General features: G+C 33.1%; 1 protein-coding gene and 3 pseudogenes across 2 annotated transcripts; 3 read left to right on the forward strand and 1 right to left on the reverse strand.

Annotated features, from left to right (window-relative positions):
* Window positions 1-388: 388 nt before the first annotated feature.
* Window positions 389-2,380, forward strand: LOC136227790 (7-deoxyloganetic acid glucosyltransferase-like; annotated as a pseudogene).
* Window positions 2,381-3,217: 837 nt separating this feature from the next.
* LOC136227791 (7-deoxyloganetic acid glucosyltransferase-like) lies at window positions 3,218-6,140 on the forward strand (annotated as a pseudogene).
* Window positions 6,141-14,217: 8,077 nt separating this feature from the next.
* Window positions 14,218-18,680, forward strand: LOC136227248 (7-deoxyloganetic acid glucosyltransferase-like; annotated as a pseudogene).
* Window positions 18,681-19,576: 896 nt separating this feature from the next.
* LOC136227114 (uncharacterized) lies at window positions 19,577-24,239 on the reverse strand. Of its 2 annotated transcripts, XR_010687977.1 has the most exons (6): window positions 24,011-24,239; window positions 21,634-22,904; window positions 21,289-21,548; window positions 20,374-20,439; window positions 20,157-20,229; window positions 20,000-20,063 (listed from the first exon to the last, which is right to left on the reverse strand). XR_010687977.1 is itself a non-coding variant. In XM_066015815.1 (5 exons), exons 2-5 carry the CDS (start codon window positions 22,897-22,899, stop codon window positions 19,788-19,790), a joined length of 1,875 nt encoding a protein of 624 aa, XP_065871887.1. In that variant the 5' UTR covers window positions 22,900-22,904; window positions 24,011-24,239; the 3' UTR covers window positions 19,577-19,787. The 2 variants fall into 2 exon arrangements, 1 of the variants encoding a protein (XP_065871887.1); XM_066015815.1 differs by lacking the exon at window positions 20,374-20,439 and having other exon boundaries at window positions 19,577-20,063.
* Window positions 24,240-25,051: the final 812 nt, after the last annotated feature.

The following is a 25,051-nucleotide window of genomic DNA, read 5'->3' on the forward strand; positions in this document are numbered from 1 at the left end:
ACATAGGAAATAAATAAGAAGGTTAACTAGTTTATAAGTAAATGGTATTCACAAGCCTTTAAGTAATTACTAAGGAAAATGCTCTCTCACGCGCAGGGGTGCAGTCGTTCCACCATCGGGTTAGGGGCCCACCCTCCTTTTGCTAATTTTTTCCTTAATTCATTGCATAAAACAAACCAGTTTTTAATTTTTTTTCATTGCCCAGCCCAAAATTCATCCCGCCCGCCCAAAAATTCAACCCGCCTAAACTCCCACACAAAAATTCCAACCCGCCTAAAATCCCGCCCAACCAAAAAATTCAACCAGTTATAGACCCGGGGTCACAACGGTTCCCGGCCGGACCGCCGGGTCCCGGTCCAATCCCGGGTCTCCGGTTTTTGGCGCCTTCAAAAAACCGCACAGGCTCGGACCGGCTCCCTCGTCGGTTCCCGGTTCGACCGGTCGGACCGGCCGGTCCGGTCCGAACCTCATAACATTGCCTATGACCATGTGGTCTGTGTCTTTTACTCGTGTGGGTCAAAAAAGAATATTCCAAATCTCTCTTTCTATTCTAATGAATAAAATTCAACTCTCTTCCAAGACTCTCTCTGTAAATAAATACAACTCTGTAAAGTGTTTATACTAAGAATTTCCCTCCAAAGGAAGATGAATCAAAAGTTAATTTCTCCTTTTGTTCCTCATGTTCTCATCTTTCCAGCACCAGGGCATGGCCATGTGACCTCCATGCTTAAGCTGGCTGAGGTTTTATGCCTTTCTGGCCTTCATCATATTACCTTCTTGAATTTCGAGTTCATCCATGAATACCTTGTCGGCAGTACAGATATTCAATCTCGTTTTAGTTCTAAATATCCAGGATTCCAATTCAAAGCCATTCCAGATTGTTTGTCACGGAATGATGGACCAACAGATCCAGCTGACTGGTTAAGAGAATTCTTAGATGTAACAAAGACGAAGAGCAAGCCTATTTTGAAGAAACTGTTAATTGAGAGTAATCCACCTGTTACCTATATCATTGGAGATATGTTGATGAGTTTTATCCATGATGTTGCTGCTGAAGTTGGAATTCCATCTATTCAATATCATACTATTAGTGCTTGCTGTATGTGGGTTTTGCATTGTGTTCCTGACATTGTTGCTGCTCATCAACTTCCTATCAAAGGTAATCTCATCTTCTAAGTGGATTTAGGCCTACTTTACTGTGTAGTATCTATCAGAATTAAATTAATTGTTTTGAAAACTGAAGCGGAAGGAGACATGGATCGGTTGATAACAGCAGTTCCAGGCATGGAAACCATTCTCCGCTGCAGAGATCTTCCAAAGAAATTCTGCCAAGTCAACGACATCACCCATCCAAATCTGCTTATGATCACAAACGAAATGAGAGAAGCAGAATCACTTATCCTAAACACATTTGAAGAACTAGAAGGACCTATACTCTCTCAAATCCGAACTCGGTACCCGAAAACCTACACCATTGGACCTATCCACGAGCTCCTCAAAACAAAATTAGAAAGCAGTCATTGCAACAGTATATGGCAGGTGGACAGAAGCTGTATGGAATGGCTAGATAAGCAGCCATTGCAATCTGTACTTTATATAAGCTTTGGCAGTATTTCATTGATGACAAGAGATCAAATCATGGAATTATGGTATGGTCTTGCTAATAGTAAACATAGATTCTTGTGGGTAACGAGGCCTAATTCCCTAATTGATGATAATGGTAATGTTGTTGAAAATATTCCAGTTGAACTTGAAATGGGGCCTAAGGAAAGAGGGTATATAGTGAGTTCGGCACCACAAGAGGAGGTTTTAGGGCACAAGGCAATAGGTGGATTTTGGACACATAGTGGATGGAACTCAACTTTGGAGAGTATAGTTGCTGCTGTTCCTATGATTTGTTTCCCTATTATGCTGATCAACAAGTGAATAGTAGGTTTGTTGGTGAGTTTTGGAAGTTGGGGTTGGATATGAAGGATACATGTGATAGAAATATTGTTGAAAGGATGATAAATGAGTTGATGGTTGATAGGAGGGATGAGTATGTGAAATCTGCAGCAAAGATGGCTGAGATGGCAAGAAATAGAGTCAAAGAAGGTGGCTCTTCTTCTTGTAATATTGATCGTTTGATTGAGGAAATAAAATTGATGAGCATGAAAATGAAAATGAAAATGAAAGATGAACAAGTTGCAGCATTAGAAAGGTAATTATTTGTCTATTATAGAAACAATGTTGAATATTTAAATATTGTCCATTGTTAAGGTTTGTCCATTTATTGTATGTGTTGTCAATTGAATAATCCAAGATTCATTATTAGGAATTCCAGTATATGTATCCCTCTGAACGTTTCTTTCCTTAGAAATTTCAAAACTCTTTATAATTACATTTAACTTTTTTGTGCGTATGTATTACATTTATAGTTATAATGTAGCCAAGCTTTTATCTGTTTATGCTCGGCTGGTTAGAAGAGCACCAGTTCAACATTCTGTTTGTGACACTAAAAAAAACTTCGAGTTAGACATTCATATATGTTTGGGCAATATTTCAATGAGATCACAAAAGTTCATGTTGTGTTAATAAAATAAACCCCCTTACATATTATTGTACAGATAAAGTCACATATGTATTTGGCTACACTTTTACCGGAATTGCTAACATGACGTCTACTCAAATCATTCATTCCATGTGGAAGCTCCAGTTAACCCTAAAAGCTATGTCCCACTCCTTAAAATTATATTTCTTTGTTAGAATACGAAAAACAGAGATTCAACAAATTATATACCATATAGTTTTACATGGCGCTTAGGTGAAATGGATGGCTTAAGTAAGCATTTACATGATTAATTCTATTAAGAGTGTGGCCGGAAATCGTTCAGTGTGACTTTATCGATAAATACATATCAATGATATATGTGTTATTTTATAAATTTTTTCCTTATTATGGGACATGCAATCCTCCTGACAAGGATGTGATGCTTACAGATTATTTAACATGTTTTCTATAAAATTTATTCCATAATTTATCCCAAAAAAAAAAGGTTCATTCAATTATATTTGCATAAAGAGAAAAAGCAAAGTTAGCAGTAACTTTTTGTATCTATTATACATGTCACTGCTGACCAAAAATGTAATCTATGACCATGTGGTCTATGTCTTTTACTCGTATGGGTCAAAAATGTATTTCGGAGTGCCCATACAGAATATTCCAAAACTCTCTTTCTATTGAATAAAATTCCACTTTATAAATCCAACTCTGTAAATTGTTTACACTCCAAAGAAAGATGAATCAAAAGTTAATTTCTCCTATTCTTCCTCATGTTCTAATCTTTCCAGCACCAGGCCATGGCCATGTAAACTCCATGCTTAAGTTAGCTGAGGTTTTATACCTTTCTGGCCTTCATCATATTACTTTCTTCAATTTCGAGTTCATCCATGAAAACCATGTCCGCAGTACAGATATTCAATCTCGTTTTAGTTCCGAATATCCAGGGTTCCAATTCAAAGCCATTCCAGATTGTTTGTCAATCAATGAGGGGCCGAGAGATCCAGCTGACCGGTTAAGAGAATTCTTAGATGCAACAAAGAAGAAGAGCAAGCCAATATTGAAGAAACTGTTAATTGAGAGTGATCCACCTGTTACTTATATTATTGGAGATATGTTGACAAGTTTTATCCATGATGTTGCTTCTGAACTTGGAATTCCATCTATTCAATATCATACTATAAGTGCGTGCTCAATGTGGATTCTTCATTCTGTTCCTCACATTGTTGCTGCTAATCAACTTCCTATCAAAGGTAATCCCATCTTCTTTCTATTGTAAAAATAGGCCTAACTACATCCCAGAAGGTAACTTTCTAGGGAAGATTTTAAGGTAATCCTGGAGTAATACTCCCCACAAGTGTTATTTCCACCAATCATATCCATATAACAGTTTTCAAAACGATTTTCATTAGAGTATTACTTTCGGAGTTCTGTAAAATTTCTCACCTTTCTTGGTGGAGCGAGAGCCTATGTGTCAGAGATTAGTATAAGTACAATTGAGCCTTAACTATCAGTTCGAGCTTTTAGTTCAATTGGTTCCATGACATGGTATCAGAGCCTCTAGAACCAAACGGTTGAGGATTCGAGTCCTGGCAACCTCAGATGCTAGTTCGAGCTTTTAGTTCAATCGGTTCTATGATACTGTCTATATAGCAATTAACTAGCAATGAATACACCATTTAATAGAGGACAATACATCTATAATTAAAATATGGCCTAATACACAAATAACCCTCTGAACTTGTTCAAATGTTGCAACTGCCCCTCCAACCTTCAATTGTAACAACTTGCCTCTTAAACTTGTCCAATTGTAAAACATAAACCCAAATTGGGAATTTTTTTTACCCCGTATTTGAAGCAACCGTAAAAACGTTTTCCCAGATTCGTATCACGCCAAAGATCTGATTATCACACTCCACGAGCGTTGCAACTTTTGTATTTCACGTGTTTCTTCAATTGCAGTCCATGTCAGTAATTTGGGGTTATGTTTTACAATTGGACAAGTTTGACGGGTAAGTTGTTACAATTGAAAGTTCGAGGGGACAGTTGCAACATTTGGACAAGTTCAGGGGTTATTTGTATATTAGGCCTTAAAATATTTAGTGGGAGAGTTTGATCTCCTAAAAATGTCTTACATGAGAGTGGCGGAATTAGAGACAAATATTTTGGGGTCAAAGGAAGAAAATTGAGCAAGAAAAACAAATGTTTTTGGGGATTAAACATCAGCGACGGTACATTTAGTCCCCAATTCTGTAAGATGATGTCAAATTTGTCTCAATTTCGCGAAATACTGTTGCAAAATCTTCTTAGCGACATAAAATTTCTGTCACTTTTTTCGTCAGCTTCCTAGAGTCCTGGTGCCACTCCTCTATGTGACTCAAATTTGAATTAGTTAGATCTGTTGGTTTAGGATAGTAGAAACTTTGGACCAAAAATGGTTCAGGATGGAAATCATTTTCTTGATATTTAAGTTCTTTTTCTTTTTTTATGAACGACAACACATGATCTTATTCCAATATATAAAGAATGAGCATATATTAAATTAATTGTTTTGTAAACTGAAGGGGAAGAAGACATGGATCGATTAATAACAGCAGTTCCAGGCATGGAAACCATTCTCCGTTGCAGAGATCTTCCAAAGAAATTCTGCCAAGTGAACGACATAACCCATCCAAATATGCTTATGCTCACAAACCAAATGAGAGAATCAGAATCACTTATCCTCAACACTTTTGAAGAACTAGAAGGTCCAATACTCTCTCAAATCCGAACTCAATACCCTAAAACATTCACAATTGGACCTAGCCACGAGCTCCTCAAAACAAAACTAGAAAGCATGAAACAACAATCATATTCAAGCTCCAACAGTATATGCCAGGTGGACAGAAAGTTGTATGGATTGGCTAGATAAGCAGCCATTGCAATCTGTACTTTATATAAGCTTTGGTAGTATTACATTAATGACAAGAGATCAAATTATGGAATTATGGTATGGCCTTGCTAATAGTAAACATAGATTCTTGTGGGTAATGAGGCCTAGTTCCCTAATTCATGAAAATGGTAATGTTCTTGAAAAAATTCCAGTTGAACTTGAAGTAGGTCCTAAAGAAAGAGGGTATGTGGTGAGTTGGGCACCACAGGAGGAGGTTTTAGGGCATAAAGCAATAGGTGGATTTTGGACACATAGTGGATGGAACTCAACTTTGGAGAGTATAGTAGCTGGTGTGCCTATGATTTGTTGGCCTTATTATGGTGATCAACAAGTCAATAGTAGGTTTGTTGGTGAGGTTTGGAAATTGGGGTTGGATATGAAGGATACATGTGATAGAAATATAGTTGAAAAGATGGTAAATGATTTGATGGTTGATAGGAGGGATGAGTTTGTGAAATCAGCAGCACAGATGGCTGAGTTAGCAAGAAAAAGTGTCCGAGAAGGTGGCTCTTCTTCTTGTAATATTGATAATCTAATTAAGGAAAAAAATTTTATGAGCATCAAAATGAAAATGGAAACTTATTGAATATTGTCCAAGGTTAAGATTTGACTATTTACTGTATGTGTTGTAAATTGTGCAATTTTTATAAGATTGTACAAGTTTCATTATTGGCAATTCTAGTACATGTGTTTCAACGTTTTTTTCATTGAAATTTCAAAACTCTCTATAATGGCATATAGTCTTTTGTCCTCTGTAGTACACTTCAGAGAAAAGTTCTAATATGGACAGCCATAATAATATTATTGGTGATTCCATTCAAGCAATGTATGCTGAGCAATTGGATCCTGGAAAAATGGAAAAAATAATAATTATATGGTACGGAGTGTTGGCAGTGAAACACTGGCACATTCATAAGATGTCGGTGGCGGAGATGTGTATGTTGAGATGGATGTGTGGTCATACGAGAAAGGATCGGGTGAGTAATGAAATAATTAGGACAAAAGTAGGGGTCACATCTATTGAGAATAAAATGAGAAAAAACCGACTAAGGTGGTTTGGCCATGTGAGACGTAGAGCACTTGATGCGCCGGTTAGGAGAACCGAAGAGTGGCAAAGGGATGTAGTGGTGAGGGGTAGGGGTAGTGGAATCATTTCGGGACTAAGACTTTGTTGTTGTTGTTAATCCTTACTAGTGTGAAAATTTAAGGCTTAATTATACTTTTGACATGGTTTAGAGTTTCACTTAATAGGAAAGACTTCAAGATTCCACAAATGATATCAAAACCAATGATTCAGTTTGAGATAAATATGATGCATGCTCCTATGGTTGGTCTTGGTCTTCTCCATGTGGAAATAATAATGGGAAAAAAAGACATTATATGGTTACTGATCTTGTATTTTTTTGGTTAAGTAAATTTTTAATTATATTAATTAACCGATAAATTAATATTTATTAATTTAAAGACATTTTTATAAAAACAGCATTCATGGTCTTGAAATCATGACTAATGATCTCGGCTATGTCAATAAAAGGGATGTCAATAACCTATTGGTTACCTTGGTGAAAATAGAGAAATTTTACAATATTCCGAAAGTAATATATTCTACTAATAAAAATCGTTTTGCTTATCACTATGGAAGATGATTGGTGTAATAATAGAAAAAATATATATATGTGACATGAATTGATTGGTAGGAAATATTACTTCCAGAGTATTCAAAATTTTTCCGTGAAACTGATATATGTTCGAAGGTCCAGAGCTTAGAAGAAATTATGGCTACTATCCATGAAAATAATGGTGAGTTGAACACAATACATTATCTTTGGCACGTAAGGGAGCACTTACGGCATTTAAAACTCTTCATAGTTTTTTGGTGCAATTCCACAATACAATAGTAGAAGTTTTTAAGGCAATAAGAAAAATTAGAAATAAGTTCTAATTAGATTTAAATTTTAAGAAAAAAATAAACAACACTGAGTCATATATTCCACTAAATTGTGTTAGCTATATCTGGGTAAGTTTATATAATTAATGGGACCCTGTATTTACAGAGGCTTTTTAAAAATGTATTATCTTTATTATCTTATACGATATTTATTAAAAAAAATTTGTTAACTTAAGAAAGACTAATTCGCCATTTGTTTTGGAGATTTCAGAAAAGGGTAAGGAAATGAAGAGATTTCATTCCTTTTGTTGGTGTTTGTTTTATCAATTCAGATGGTGTTTGTTTCAGCTTTTCGGATGAGCGTTTAGCGTTTCACTCCAAACCGCAGGAAATATAGCGTTTGGTTAGGTTTATGGGCCTGTTTGATTCAGCTGTTAGCTAGTAGTTGTTGCGGTTGCTGTTAGCTGTTTGCAGTTGCAGTAAACTGTTAGCTGTTGATGTTAGCTGTTTGTTATTAGCTGTTTAATTACTAGTATTTGGTAAAATTATATTGAACTGTTGCTGTTTGGATTTAAAATGTCTAAAATGGACATGTTTTAAATTAATCAACGATGAAATTATAAAAGGAAAAATGTGAAAAAATGCACATAACGTTTACGACTAGAAATAATTTTACTCTTAATATCTAAATTGGTACAATTTTACCCATAACCTGGCAGTTAAGAGCAATTTTACCTCTAACATTGGTAAGTTGGGTCGATTTCAGATATTATTAGAAAACATAAATATTTTATTTCTTATTATACACCAATTGCGCATACCAGTATTTCATATTTTTTTGTGATTTAATAATAAAATTGAAAATTAATATTTATAAATTCGATGAAATATCGGAATTTTTTTGTCCAACTTGTACAAAAGATAATATTGGGGTATTTTTGCGCCTTATCCTATTATAAAATAAAAAAATGTGTTACATATATTAATAAAAATAATCTATATAAAAAATAAAAAATTTATTGAACGCAACAAAATCTTGTTTTGCGGTAATTATGTTGTAGAAATATAAATAATGTTAAAGGATAAACATATTTTGTGGAAATAAGAAGGATAATTCTGTCAATAACGACTAACTGCAAACAGTTGTTTATGAAAAGCTCCAAATAGGAGCTTTTCGTGAAATGCTCCAAAACGCTGCAGTTTCCAGAGAAAATGTTAAACGTTGCGGTTATATAAATCTAACCAAACGCTATATTTCCTGCGGTTTGGAGTGAAACGCTAAACGCTCATCCGAAAAGCTGAAACAAACACCCTCTATATAATCGTAGCGTTTAACATTTTCTCTGAAAACTGCAACGTTTTAGAGCGTTTCACGAAAAGCTCATATTTGGAGTTTTTCATAAACAGATGTTTGTAGTTATTTGTTATTGACAAAATTATCATTCTTAATTCCACAAAATATGTTTATTCTTTAACATTATTCATATTTTTACAACATAATACCGGAAGAACAAAGTTTTGTTGTGTTCAATAATTTTTTTATTTTTTATATAGATTATTTTTATTAGTTTGTGTAACACATTTTTTATTTTATAATATGATAAGGTGCAAAAATACCCCTAATATAGCTAGGAGCAATTTTACCCTTAACGTCTAAAATGGTACAATTATACCCTAATGTTGGCAGCTAAAAGCAATTTTATCCCTAACATTAACAAGTTAGTTCAATTTGAGAAATAATTTATTAAATTGTCTTCTTGGTCATGAATATTGTCATCTACACTTCACATATGCACCATTTTACCATTTTATCATCGTTAGTAATAGATTACAAAAATGTGAATTTTTGTTTTTAAGAAAAAAACTATATAATGTCTTTTGTACGGGTTGGTAAAAAAAATTCAACTATTTCATCAAATTTATAAATGTTAATTTTCAAATTTATTATTAAATCACACAAAAATTTGAAATCTCTTTTTTTAGAACTACTGGGATGTGTAATTGGTATAGAATATGAAATAAAATATCTATATTTTCTAATAATATCTGAAATCGACCCAACTTGCCAATGTTAGGGGTAAAATTGCTCTTAGCTGCCAGCGTTATGAAACTGTACAATTTTAGACGTTAAAGAGTAAAATTATTCCTAGTTGTAAACGTTATGGGTATTTTTCACATTTTTCCTTTTATAATTTCATCGTTGATTAATTTAAAACATGTCCATTTTAGACATTTTAAATCCGAACAGCAACAGCTCAATATAATTTTACCAAACACTGGTAATTAAATAGCTAATAACAAACAGCTAACATCAACAGCTAACAGCTTACTGCAACTGCAAACAGCTAACAGCTATTAGCTAACAGCTGAACCAAACAGACCCTCAATCATTCTCTTGACCCTCGTTTAGTTTTGGGTTTACTCTAACTCCTCTAATCTCATTCTCCCAACCCCTATAAGGTTTTCCATTCTGTTTCCCCTCTTTCTTACTAAACATCTACTCTCCTTATAAAATTTCATTTTAGTTTTTATTTTGTTTTTAATTTTATTTTGATCCATATATTTATTTATTCTTACTTTTTTAATCCTTGGATTAATTTCACTTTTGATCTTTATACTTATATATTATTTATTTATTTATTTATTCTCATAAAATATTTTTTTTTACTAATTTTTACTTTTTTATTTTTATTTTGATCCTTATATTTATTTATTTTTTTTATCCCTAGACTAATCTCACTTTTGATCCTTATACTTATTTGTTTCTATTTTTATCCTGAAAAATAATTTTGATAAATATTTTTCTTTTATCATATTATTCATTTTTGGTATTTATTTTTAATTATTTGTAAATAATTATTTTCTTTTTAAAATAAAATATTCATACATTTTCTTTAATTTATTTTATTTCTGTTTTTTCAGTTTCATTGTCTTTTAATTTTAATAGTTGAATAAATTGATTTTCATTCTTATATTTACATGTGATTAATTTATTAATATATACATATTATTGTATAGAAATTATTATTAAAAATACAAGTCTAGATTATTACCTCATTTGAACCAAACAACCATAAAGGGAATTATGAGTAACTAAGTTGGTAGAACAATCAACAAAAGTGGATGTTGTTTATTTATTACTCCCCCTTAGCATCGACTTTTGATATCTCATGCTTCCTTAGCATTCCAAGTTATCTTCTGAACTGTTCAAATTTTGTACCATTAAACCCTTTTGTAAGTATATCAGCAACTTGGTCATCAGTTCTCACATATTGCATCTTGATGTCTCCACGTAAGACCTTTTCTCGTACGAAATGATAATGCACTTCCACATGTTTAGTTATTGCGTGGAACATTGGATTTTAGTTAGGTGAATAGATGACTCATTGTCACAACTGTACCAAGTAATCGACTGGCTACTGTCTTACACTCTGCTTCAGTATTCGATAAGGAAACCGTAAGTTGTCTTTTGTTGCACCAAGATATAGATCATGATCCAAGACTAAATACGTAATCTGTAGTTGAACGTCTTGTGTCATGATCTCCAGCATAATCAGCATCACGGTATCTACGCACCTCACTATTTTCTCATTTCTTGTATAAGATACCATAGTCCATGGTACCTCGGACATATTGTAGAATTCACCGGATAGCTTATAAATGGTGCTTCTTCGGATTCTACATAAATCACCTTACGATGCTTATTGTATCTGATGTGTTTAGCCTCGTTAGAGTGGGATAAATCAGGCTTCCAACTAGTTGCCTATACATGGTAGCATCCTTCAAGTCATTTCTTTCCATAGAACATTATTTTTTGTGTATTTGTATTGTAGTTATAATAGGCTTGCATTCAAGCATTCCGAATTTCATTTTTTCCCTTGATAGTTTTTCACCTAATTCATTTTATCATGTTTTTTCGTTTTCCACGTTTTTTTTTTCGTTTTCACGTTCTCTGTTCATTTTTTCTGTGTTTTCATGTTTTCTTCTCCTTTTTTTCTCTAATGATATTATTCAAAAAATTGGATATGGTATATATTTAAATAAAATTGATTGAATTATTTAATTCAGCTAAACTTTGGATGAAATTGATCCTTAGATTGGTTGTTAATAACCAATCTAATCTAACTCTATGGAATATCTATGGATTGGATTGGTTATTTACAACCAGTCCATGGATTCTTTCCTTTATTGGATTGGTTTTTTTATCCCAATAACCATTGGATTGACCCTTGAACACCTGTAGCGTTTAGTGTTTCACTCCAAATCAAAATAAATATAGCGTTTGGTTAGGTTCATATAACCGGATCGTTTAGAATTTTCTCTAGAAACTACAGCATTTTAGAGCTTTTCATGAACAATTGTTTTTAGTTATTTGTTATTGACAAAATTATCTTTTTTATTTCCACAAAATATGTTTCTTCTTTAACAGTATTTCTATTTCTAACACAATTATTGAAAGAATAATGTTTTGTTCCGTTCAATAAATTTTTAATTTTTATTAATTTGTGTAATATAATTTTTATTTTATAATTTATTTATTGATTAATTTCAAACATGTCCATATTACACATTTTAGATACTACTAACAACAACACTTCAATATAATTTTATCAAATACTAATAATTAAACAACTCATAACAAATAGCTATCATTAGTAGGGATGCAAGTGGGGTGGAGATTCCCCATCCCCATCGGTGACCCGCCCCGACGGGGACGGAGAATCACCGATAAGAATCTCCATGAGACGGGGATGGAGATAATTTTATCCCCCGTGGTGGGGATGGGGGCGGGGATGAGAAATGGTATCCCCGCCCCGTGGGGATTCCCGACCCCGTCCCGTTAATCCCCGATAGGGAATTCCCGACAGATCCCCAATTATTCCCCATTATAATATTTAAAATCATACTTTAAATATTATAATTTATAACATTTAACTTAGATTAAATAGACTTATTTTCAAATAAAAAATTAAATGAGATAAATAAAATATTAACCAATAACTAAATGGGTATTTTTCCTAACTTAAACTAAACTAAAAGCATAATATCTATATCATTCTTTCGAATAAAATCTAAAATTAGAAAGAAGAACAGAAACGGAATATATACTGATTTTATTTTAAATATAAATGGCGATTCCACACGGAAGGACGAGAATGTGGAATAGGAAAAAAATACTTTTAAACGGGGATGGAGATCCCATGGGAACGGGGATTCCCCGCAGGACGGGGATGATGGACAAATCTTTTCCCCGTCTAACTCGCGGGATGGGGACGGGGATAGAAAATATATTCCCCGCCCCGTTCCATTTGCATTGCTAATTGTGAGCAGTAAATATGTTACTGCAATCGCAAACAGCTAATAATTGCAAACAGGTAATACCAACAACATGTGCATGAATCATTTTTTATTTTTGTTATTATAAAACATCACATGCATTCTCTTGTCTTTCATGTACACGAGAAATTATTAAAGTGTTCTTTTACTCGTACAAAATGTAATCTATGACCACGTGGTCTATGTCTTTTACTCGTGTGGGTCAAAAATGTATTTGATAGTGGCCATAATGCCTACTGTAAATTTAAAAAAAATGTGGTTACAATTTTTTGTTAATATTATGTCTGCATTTTTTACCCAAATGAGAATTGAGCTTTTTTTTGCAATTATTTTTTTGAATACTGCAATGATTTTTAGGTTTACATTATGAAAATCACGGTTAATAATTTTAAAATATTAAAATAGAATTTTTTTGAATTAAAGATGTCAAGTACTATTTTTACTATAGAATTAAGTTTTGCCTAATACACAAATAATCCCATGAACTTATCAAAATGTTGCAACTGCCCTTCAAACTTTCAATTGTAACAACTCACCTTTCAAATTTGTCCAATTGTAAAACATAACCCCTCAAACTTATCCAATTGTAAAACATAACCCAAATTGCTGACATGGACTGCAATTGAAGAAACACGTGAAATATAAAAGCTGCAACGCTTGTGGAGTGTGATAATCAGATCTTTGGCGTAATACGAATCTGGAAAAACGTTTTTACGGCTGCTTCAAGTACGGGGTAAAAAAATTCCCAATTTGGGGTTATGTTTTACAATTGGACAAGTTTAAGGGGTAAGTTGTTACAATTGAAAGTTGGAGAGAGTTATTGCAACATTTGGACAAGTTCAGGAGGTTATTTGTGTATTAGGATTTTTTCAAAATAGTCATTTTCCTGGCTTTTTTTTTTCATCTCACCAAACAATATCTAAAGTAAACTACTGTTTGCTGTTGGAAAATTTTGTTTTTCTTAAAAGTACGAATTCTCTAGTTTTATAAAAGGTTACTTTTAAGGTGTAAAAGAAGGCAAATTATTAGAAGCATCAGGTTCTCCATGTCAAATGGAGGACCTTTCATACATATTTTGACACGTGTAATATGGACTCACGTATTATAAGAGACCTCACTATTTTAATTCTTACGTGGAGTCAGAATACATGTGTCCAAATGTGAATTGGGGGTCCTACGAGTGACATGGAAGACCCGGTGCTTAAGAACTCGTAAAAGACAAACAAAATATGACTAATCAAACACCCAAAACTATCCCTTTTGAAATGAAAAGACAAATAAGAGTATGAAAAGTAGCAACGAAACATTCTCTTAATATACTCAAAATTAAAAAGTAGAATAATTAAGATTACTTAAATTATAATCAATTCTTGAAATTTTTTAAATTTTAAGTTATTAACGTTCATTTTAACAAATCATTGTTTTTAGGCTGATGAATATTCAAAACTCTTTCTAATAAATAAAATTACATTCTATAAATAGAGTAAATTGTTTATGCTCAGAATTTCCCTCCAAAGAAAGATGAATGAAAACTTAACTTCTCCTTTTGTTCCTCATGTTCTAATATTTCCAGCACCAGGGTATGGCCATGTAAACTCCATGCTTAAGCTAGCTGAGGTTTTATACCTTTCTGGCCTTCACCATATTACCTTCTTGAATTTCAGGTTCATCCATAAAAACCTTGTCCGTAGTACAGATATTCAATCTCGTTTTAGTTCCAACTATCCAGGATTCCAATTCAAAGCTATTCCTGATTATTTTTCAATGAATGAGGGGCCGAGAGATCCAGCTGACCAGTTAAGAGAATTCTTAGATGCAACAAAGACGAAGAGCAAGCCAATTTTGAAGAAACTGTTAATTGAGAGTAGTCCAGCAGTTACTTATATCATTGGAGATATGTTGACAGGTTTTATCCATGATGTTGCTGCTGAACTTGGAATTCCATCTGTTCAATTTCATACTATCAGTGCTTGTGCTATGTGGATTACTCATTCTGTTCCTCACATTGTTGCTGCTCATCAACTTCCTATCAAAGGTAATCTCTTATACTACATTGTAATTTTTTTTACCTCAAAGGTCTAAAATGGAGTGACTCCTAAGGAAATTTAAATTTGAGAAACAACTCATCAAATTGTTTTTTTTTTTCAATCATAAGTAGTGTCATCTACTGTGTCCTCGTTAGTAACAGATAACAATCATTTGAATAAAAGTGAAAACTAAAAATAAAACTTAAAAATTATATTATATTTTATATAAGTTGAAAAAAAATCAAAATATTTGGTTAAATTTAAAATTATTAATCTCAAATTCAATTATTCAATTATAAATATAATTTTTTTTGTTATTTAGACCCAACTAAAGAAAACTGATAGAATAAAAACTAATGATAACTTGTAGGTAAATTTATTCTTTGCTGCCAAAATCAAAGGTAAAATGCAGCACTTTAAACAATACATGTAAATAGGGTCCGAGATAGAGGGAGTCATCGGGGGCTAAAACCCCTCAGTCATCGGAACTATCCCTACCATAAATGGTTTCGGCGTCCGGCCTAGGGGTGTACAAAATTGGTTGGGTTATTATAACCCACCAAATTTTAACCCATCTAACCCATAAAAGGTAGAGTTAAGTGGGTTATAATGGATTAGAAGAGTTGAATGGGTTATAAATTTTATTTTTGATGGGTTATCATAACTCATTTAACAACCCGTCTTTAAACCACTCAACCCATATAATTCTCTATATTCTCACTTTGTCTTTTATTTGTCTCATTTAAATTTGAAAAAAAATGTGTTTATTAATAATATGATATTTTTTAAATTGAAAAGAAAATTGTAAAACCGGATAATTATTGAGAAAACAATAAAAAAAAATTCTAAAAAGGAAAAAAAGTGTACTCAAATCGAACCTGACGCCCGAATCGGTGGTGAATTGAGCGAGTACACCGATTCTGGTGATTCATGTACTCCATTAAAAAAAAATATGTTTAAAATTTTAAATGCATAAAAAAACAATGTTGGCCTAATTAAAAAGAGTTTTGAAGAAAATTATGAGATTTTTTTCCGATTATGTTGTAAGTAAAGACTCTAAAAATTTTATTACTTCCAATTCTTAACTCTTTTTTTCCCTCTCTCTATTTCTTTCTCCACTTGAGCCTTTTAACCAACCAAATCAACTTTAATTGGTTATATGTAATAAATTTAGTTATTAAAATTTTAACAAATTTTTTGTAGTTATGTTTGTAACGCAGTATATATCTTAGACATAATTAAAGTTTAGAAGGTTCGATATAACATTTAAATAACAGTCAAATCAGGATTTTCAAATTTTCAGTAATGTAAGAGTAAAATTAATATTGTTTAGAATCGTCAGAGATAGTATTTTGTATATTAGAATCAAATCTACACTCTTTTTTTTTTTTGTAAACGTTGGAATCCAATTTAATCTTTATCCTTATATTTTATTATTATTTTTTGTTATTTAAGAATTGTGGTTCGATAAAAGTAAAAAGAAAAAAATATATATTTTAAACCAAATAATATCAATTTAACTTTTTTAATATTTAAGCTACACTATTTGAGATTAAAAAAATAGTAAAGAAATAAAATAAGTTTGAACCCACTATAACCCATCCAATCCATATAACCCAACACATCCAAACCATCTAAAAAAGAATTATTACAACCCACATAACTCATCATAACCCATCCAACCCATGAAGTAATATCCTTACATGGGTTGGGTAAAAATCTAATTGTAACCCATCCAATCCAAGTTTGAACACTCTTATCCCGGCCATCGGAACTATCTTACTATGCAGGGCTCTAACCCTTGTTTCCGATAAATTAAGATTTGTGGTGGTTAATTAATTTATTCGGGGCGTTTGGTATTCTATTGGGATATGGACAGGACAGGGATAAAGGTTGTGATAGGGATAAGGATAAATGATTGGGATAAAGATAAAAAATATGATAGTCGAGAATTAGTATTCAATGTTTGGTATGTGGGATAGGGATGAGGATAAAATAATACATTTTATTATTTTAACCTTATTTAAACTACATAATATTAATTTGAGGGATATGATGGACTTTTCCATCCTATTAAAATCGCAGGAGCTTATCCCACCTCTTTATACCACCCCCTCCTAGGTATAGGATTTGAGGGATAAGAAGTTTATCCCTCATCCGTCTCAGTCTTCTATCTCCCAAACAAACACGAGATAACTTATCTCGTGTTTTTTTATCCCTATCCCACCTCCTATATCCCTTATAACAAACACCCCGATTTGTAAATTAATCATAAAATTTAAGTTCATAAATATATGATAGACCATAAATTTCTGTAGATTTGTTCAAAATGACCAAATTTTACTTTTATAGTCCAAATCTAACTTAATTTTAAAAAGTTTTACGAACATTTGATTCTGAACCACTTAGATAATAACATGTATATATGCGGAAAAAAAAAAATCCAAGTTCGATCTATCAGAAAATCAAAATTTACACACACATGTAAAATTTACCCCGGCTAACTAATCATATATTCTTTTTACTATCAACGAGAGTATTTTTACTCTTTATCCTTTGGAAAGATAAGCCTAACTGCATTTGAACACAAAGTCAAGACATATTTCTATATAGTATCTGAGTCGTCTATTTAGTCTTAGGACCTTTCCAGGTGGAGTTAGCCCTACTTTTATATAGTATCAAAAAAGTCATCTATTTAGTACATGTTTTGGCAATGACATTTATATATAGTCTAGGATAGATGGATTTCATTTTTCTTGAAATTTAAGTTCTTTTTCTTTTCCATGAACCATAAGACATAGTATTCCAATATACTGATTAAATAAATTATTTTGAAAACTGAAGGAGAAGAAGACATGGATCGGTTGATAACATCAGTTCCAGGCATGGAAACCATTCTCCGCTGCAGAGATCTTCCAAAGAAATTCTGCCAAGTCAACGACATTACCCATCCAAATATGCTTATGCTCACAAACGAAATGAGAGAATCAGAATCACTTATCCTCAACACTTTTGAAGAACTAGAAGGTCCAATACTCTCTCAAATCCGAACTCGATACCCTAAAATCTACACCATTGGACCTATCCACCACCTCCTCAAAACAAAATTAGAAAGCAGCCATTGCAACAGTCGATCGCAGCAGTTGGGCAGAAGCTGTATGGAATGGCTAGAAAACCAGCCATTTCAATCTGTACTTTATATTAGCTTTGGAAGTGTTACATTAATGACAAGAGATCAAATCATGGAATTATGGTATGGTCTTGATAATAGCAAACATAGATTCCTGTGGGTAATGAGGCCTAATTCCCTTATTGATGAAAATGGTAATGTTCTTGAAAAAATTCCAGTTGAACTTGAATGGGGCCTAAGGAAAGAGGGTATGTGGTGAGTTGGGCACCACAAGAAGAGGTATTAGCACATAAAGCAATAGGTGGATTTTGGACACATAGTGGATGGAACTCAATCTTGGAGAGTATAGTTGCTGCTGTGCCTATGATGTGCTTGCCATATTATGGTGATCAACAAGTGAATAGCAGATTTGTTAGTGAGGTTTGGAAGTTGGGGTTGGATATGAAAGATACATGTGATAGAAATGTTGTTGAAAAGATGATAAATGATTTGATGGTTGATAGGAGGGAGGAGTTTGTGAAATCAGCAGCAAAGATGGCTGAATTGGCAAGAAAAAGTGTCAAAGAAGGTGGATCGTCTTCTTGTAATATTGATCGTTTGATCGAGGAGATAAAATTGATGAGCATGAAAATGGAAATGAAAATTTAATCAGCATATTAGAAAGGTAATCATTTGTCCATTGTACTATTGTGGAAACAATGTTGAATATTTGAATATTGTCCAATGTTATAAGGTTTGTCCATTCACTCTGTGTTGTCATTGAATATTTGAATTTGTGTCGTTGATACGACTTGATTTCACGGTTTTATATGATGGTTCATGTTAGCCGACCCCGAATCATTTCGGGACTAAGGCTTTGTTGTTGTTGTTGTTGTAATACACTTTAGGGACAAGTTCTAATGTGAAACCACGAACAATATTAGTCTTTTGATGAGTGTCAAATTGACCAAATAAATACAAACGGATAATTGGAAGAAGTCACGTCAAAAAAGCGAAATATACCGAGAAAAAGGGATGACAAACTATGTGAAAAACATAATTCACACGGCCTGTGGAGTTACAACACACCGTGTGAGAAGCCCATATGGTGTGTTAAGAATTGACACAGTGAATTTTCGAATTAGTAATGTTCTTTTTCTCCTCAACTGCCTCCGATTTATAATTGTGCCACTGCTAATTACAACTTCCGTCATTCATTATTTACTAGTTTGTAGGTGACTATACTTTACCTATTTTAACCATTTTAAGTTATGTTATGATAGTTTATTTTTAGGAGCTTTTTTGTATTTTCTATAGGGTTAATTTCAAAAATAACCCATGTGGTTTCAAATTTTAGCAAATAAATACCTGTGGTTTGATTTCGAACAAATAAATACTTGTGGTATGTTCCGTTGTTCAAAATCGCGGAAACGGTGAAAACACTGTCTATATGTTGACGTGGCCGAGGGTACTTTAATCAATAAAAGTTAATTTAAAATAAATTGTTGTGGTTTGCGTATTTTTGCAAATAGGTACATGTGGTTTGGATATTTTTGCAAATAGATACATGTGGTATAACAAACGCTTAATTTAGGCAAATTCATTATTTATTTGCAAATAGGTACCTGTGGTTTGGATATTTTTTGCAAATAGATATCTGTGGTATAACAAACGCTTAATTTAGGCAAATGTCCAAAAACTGAAGCTTAATAACTTTGGCAATGTCATACTAATGAGTTGTCACAAAATAGCTAACATAGAATTTCTCTTTCCATGTCATAATACATATATAAAAATATGTAATCAACAAGTGATCACACATTCTCCAAAAAAAACCTTAACTATGCGGCAACTGACTTCATTATTTATGCCACATAATAGATTACAAGTTCAATTATCAAGGTAAACTAATTATGATGAAATCAAACACAAAAAAAAAAAAAACACAACTTCAATCACTTGTCCAAAGTTGGCCTCTCATATCCAAATCTTTCTGACAGTCCTTCAAGACAAGATACTCTTCTTGGAGGCACACTTCTGCTTGTCTCGGGAATCTCTTGTGAAACGCTTCTCTCAGATGATGATAATGTTGGTGCAACATAACTTGGATTTAGAATTGCTGCTCTTGGATGTCTAAATTGTAGTGGAGGCAATGATGAGCTTGATAGCATAGTCGGATTTGCAGAACCTCTACCTTGATTTCTAGAACCTCTACCTTTACCTCTCCTTGCCTGTGTAAGAACATAATATATCAATGAAGTGTAGACACTTAAAAAATCAACAATAATCCATATGATTTTCTCTTTCAAGGAATTATATCATACCACAAGTTGGCTTTGCACCCTTCTTATTTCAACACAATTAGAAGCATTATGCCCTGGAGCAGGTTGAGAAGCACTAAAAAAAAAAGGAGCAGCTTGTTGTTTAAAAATTGACACACAAGCTTATTGAGTTTACAAACATAACCAAAAAACAAATTGACAAACATAACCAGCAGCAGTACTAAAACAATTATTTGGTTAAATTATGAAACTATTTTACCTGATTACTTATTGAGGCACTTTGACTATTCTTCCTTGGTCTTCCAACCCTTCTTAGTGGACTCATCTACACACAAGCTTATTGATTATATAATTTGACTTAACATTACATAATTTTATTTAACATTCTAACAATAAAAGCTAAAGCAATACAATATTACTTGAACATTTTGACCAGCCTTTCTATTTGTAGTTTTGCGCAACCTTCTTTGCCATGGAGTTTCCCCAGTTATCCCAGCTTTACATCCCCTAGCATTATGTCTTGCTTGATTGCACTTGCCACATTTAACAACACCTCCTGCCCTATTAACCTTGTAGGGATTTCTAGGCTCATCTGGCTGTCTAATCCTTCTCCTCTTAGGCCTACCGGGTGGCTTTTGCACAATCCAGGGGTGGATATCTGGGTATTGAGTCCTCTCCCAATCTTCCTTAGAAGGTACAGGTTTGAATGTATGACTATATATATCTATATATGTGGACTTGTGGACTATATATATTTATATATGTGGACTTGTGGAAGTACTTGTCCACATACATCTCTGGTTTCTCCCTGTTCAAGTAAATGGCAGAAATTGCATGCCTACAAGGCATACCTGACAATTTCCACATTCTACATGTGCATGTCTTAGCATTGAGATCTACTGCCACACATCTACTAAAGCTTCTGACTTCGTACAATTTAGGACCAGCAACAGTACTAAGACAATTCCTATTTAATACTTTCAATTTTTCTAATTTTTCCTGATACTTAGGGCATATTTCCCCAGGGTACCTTTGCATACCAAGAAATTTTATATAATGCCTCTTCATTAAATTTTTCCTAACATTTTCTACCATCGAAACAATAGGCAAACATCTAGCATCTTTAATATACATATTGAAAGCCTCACAAATATTGTTTTGAAGTGCATCTGACCTTGTCCTTGGATTGAAATTGCACCTGGCCCATGTTTTAGGGTCATGTTGCATGACCCAATCATAAGCTTGCTGGTCAAACTCTTTTAGTTTGCTCATATGATGCTCCCAAAGCTGCCTTGTGCCTACAGATGCTGCATCCCATAATAAATTCTTGTATTCGAGACCTTTAAACCGAATCTTCATGTTCTCGTACATTTGTTTAACACAATGTCTATGTTCCACATTAGGCATTAACTCCTTGAATAATTCTAACAGGCCCTACAATACCAAAAAATCAAACATTACATATTATCAACAAATATTTTACATGTATAAAGTAAGTGTAAATATCAAATAATCTGACCTTCTGTTGATCGGACATAAAAACCCAGCCAGTCTCTTCCACACTTCCAAAATCATCTTGGAGAAGTCCTAAGAACCAAGACCCTGATTCTTTGCATTCTGCATCCACAACAGCTAAAGCAAGAGGGAACATGTTCTCATTCCCATCCCTTGCTATAGCAGACAATATATGGCCTCCCATGTAGCTCTTCAAATGGCAACCATCCAAGCATATTAAAGGTCTGAGACCAGAGAAGTATCCTTGTTTTTCTGCAGCCAGCCTATAATATAAATACTTAAACAAAACTATTTCCTTAGGAAGGCTGCTTATATTTGCAGCATCATCTTCAATTTCGTTTATGTCATCATGTACCAAAATTAACTCCGTCTTCATTTTAACCATATTGTAAGGGTTCGTGACTTTCACAGTTTCAGTATAATCGTACAGTCTTTTGTACTGTTCTTTTACCTCACCTTCTATAATTTCCCTAGCAGCTTTTTGTGCCCTATTGGACATTGACACCTCAAACCCCAATATTCTCTTAATTTTCTTCTTAACCACTGTTACTTTCCAATCTTCATCATCTCTAAAGTCTTCTAAGAAACTCTCAGCTATAAATTCATCAGTGATTAATTTAGGGTCATACTCTCTGGCACAAATATGTTTTGAGTGTAAAGATTTAATCCTAAAGGTCTTGTTATCCCTTAATTTTGATGCTCTTATCTTGAAATTACATTTTTTATCCTTACAGCCATCAGATATCACATATGTACAATTTTTCTTAAGCACATAGGAATAGCCAGTTTCAATAGCCCAAGTCCTCAATGCTTTCCTAAATTCTACTGCTGATGTAAATCTCATACCAAGAACCAATTCACTTCGCACTTCTGGCCTATAGACAATATCTGGGTCTTCATTATCAGAGCCATATAAACTGCCTAGTTCATCATCTAAATCAGGTGTAGGCTCATCAAATTCTCTCATTTCTTCTTCTGTCATTTCTAGTGGTGCATTTGGTTGTGCAATCGCTGCTTCTTCATCCGCTAACTCCTCACTTTCATCGTCCTCTAACTCCTCACTTTCATCATCCGCTAACTCCTCACTGTTATATTCTTCAAACTCCTCGCTTTCATCTTCTCTAACCTCCTTATCTACATCTTCTTCAAACTCCTCATTTACATCCTCTATGATCACTACATTCTCACTTGCACTACTTCTAGCTTCAGTTACATTCCCTACGCATTCGGTCCTCTCTACGGTCAAAGGCGATTTTACAGCTTGAGTCATAGTCACTAATGTAGATGGACATACATAAACAATAAAGAGAACACAGTTAATACATAATTGATACTTTTTTAATTAATACAGGACACAAGTTGAAAGCAAGTAAATTTTGTATGCTTTAAAAGGGAGTCAATTATATCAGATAAAAAGTATAATAAAATGATTTTATAAATTTCATGGGGTCAAAACTACATGCTGCAATATTGATGTTCATCCTATTTGGCTTGAAGAGGAACAAAGTATGTTTCTGAACTTGATAACCAGAGTAAAGGATCTCGAGAATACAAATTTGAATGCTTTGAGAGGGCAAGAAATAATTTGTCAAGGAAATTACAAATATGCAAGTACTGATTTTCACAGGAAACCTTTCCTTGGCAATAGGGGGACACTAGGCTAGTCCCTTTAGCCCGATTCGAAGATGTCAAGAAAAATAAATTTTTTGTTATCAGAAATAAATATCCCTACTGCTATTAACTACCTCCGACTCTTTGTTTCTTCAAGATTTCATGACAAACTATGTTTGAAGTTAACAACTAACACCCATAAATTTCATTCTCTTGTTCAACTGCTTCATTTTGCAATCCTATTTGCTAATTAATAGTGAAATCCATTGTATGCTCAGATGGTCTAACACTGACTCTCTAAAATTGGTCGTGCAAACTAATCCAAATATTGAAACGGCAAAGCATTAAAGAAGATTGTTCATGAAAACAATTATATAGCTAATATATTCTCTACATAAAAAAAAAAAGATCCAGCTCCACCCAGGAACTATACAGAGTAGATGGGAGTTTATTATTATGGGGTGAACCAAAGCATTTGTACTTAGGGCATTGAAAGCTTAGAGAAGAAACAAATCACAATGCCTTCTTCCTCTTATATTTCATCGTACAAGCACTAAACCAAACTAGGAAAAATGGCACAAATCTAACAAACTTTCCCAAGATTTCTAGCGTCCAGCTCATCTCCACAAAAATCTCAAAAATCTAGAATTTTTACAGAACTGATAATACAAACTCAAGACTGATAATGCCTAGAAAACCCTAACCTATTTCAAACAAGTGAGACTAAAATTATGAAAAATTATAAAGTTTTTTAGATAACAATTTCATACCTTGTTTTCCACGCTAATCCTAGCCAAAAGCCCCAAAATTCGACCTCTTGATTACTTGCGCTTGGAACATAAGGCTCCAGAGATATTGAGCAGCTTGTTATGTATCATGTAATTTCATTATGGTGAAGAACAAAGTGAAGCAAACAACTGATTGGGATTTTAGGGTATAAAAGTGGGTAAAGAGTTGTTAGAGCAAGAACAAAAGTAGGACAAAGTTGAGTTTGAGTAATCGTTTGTGGGATTTTAGGGTGAAAAAGTGGGTAGAGTTGAGTTTGCAAAGCTTTTATAGTCATTTTTTCTAAAATGACTGAACTATCCTCGCCCACTACCGGTGTTTTCACCGTTTCCGTGATTTTAAACAACGGAGTATACCACATGTATTTATTTGTTCGAAATCAAACCACAAGTATTTATTTGCCAAAATTTGAAACCACAGGGGTTATTTTTGAAATTAACCTTTTTCTATGTTAGGATTTAGTGTCTATTTAAATCTTAATTTATTAAGTTGTATGTAATATTTTTATCAATAAAAAATATAATTTCTTTTTGAGAGTTGAGGTTCATCCTGGTTTCTAAAATTCCTACAAGTTTAGTTTATGAATTGGGGATTTTCATCTCCTTCAAGTTTACCTTTAAAATCTCTTTGTTGGTTTAAGGTTAAAACTTTGATTGATTGTTACAATCAATCACAATCCGCATTAGTTGGTATCAGAACCAACTAAATCAATAATATCATTATTATTAGTTGGTATCAGAATATTATCTCAAATTGGTTTGTTTTATTTCATATCATTATTATAATAAAACGAACCAACTAAATCAATAATATTAATTAATAATATTATTACTTCAAAAAAAAGCTAGTAATATTATTAATATCGGATCCAAATATAAAAACATGAAAAAAATTAATTTGAATAAATTAAAAACTTAAAACAATTGATTTAACTAATAAATTATTTTCTACCAAAAAAAACTAATAAATTATTGCTTTTAGGTTAATTTAAATCAATTGAGAGGAATCAAATATATATGTGTGAA

The sequence above is a fragment of the Euphorbia lathyris genome, chromosome 4 (genome assembly GCF_963576675.1).
Source record: "Euphorbia lathyris chromosome 4, ddEupLath1.1, whole genome shotgun sequence".
Lineage (NCBI taxonomy): Eukaryota > Viridiplantae > Streptophyta > Magnoliopsida > Malpighiales > Euphorbiaceae > Euphorbia > Euphorbia lathyris.

What these genes read in the sequence shown, in the direction of transcription:
- LOC136227114 (XM_066015815.1), bottom strand. Translation starts at nt 22,899, where the DNA reads ATGACTCAAGCTGTAAAATCGCCTTTGACCGTAGAGAGGACCGAATGC. An exon ending in AATTTCAATCCAAGGACAAG is followed by an intron (nt 20,230 to 21,288) that starts GTCAGATGCACT and finishes TTTTTTTTTTAG; the next exon opens with TGCTTCTCAACCTGCTCCAG. An exon ending in GGGTGCAAAGCCAACTTGTG is followed by an intron (nt 20,064 to 20,156) that starts GTATGATATAAT and finishes GTTCTTACACAG; the next exon opens with GCAAGGAGAGGTAAAGGTAG.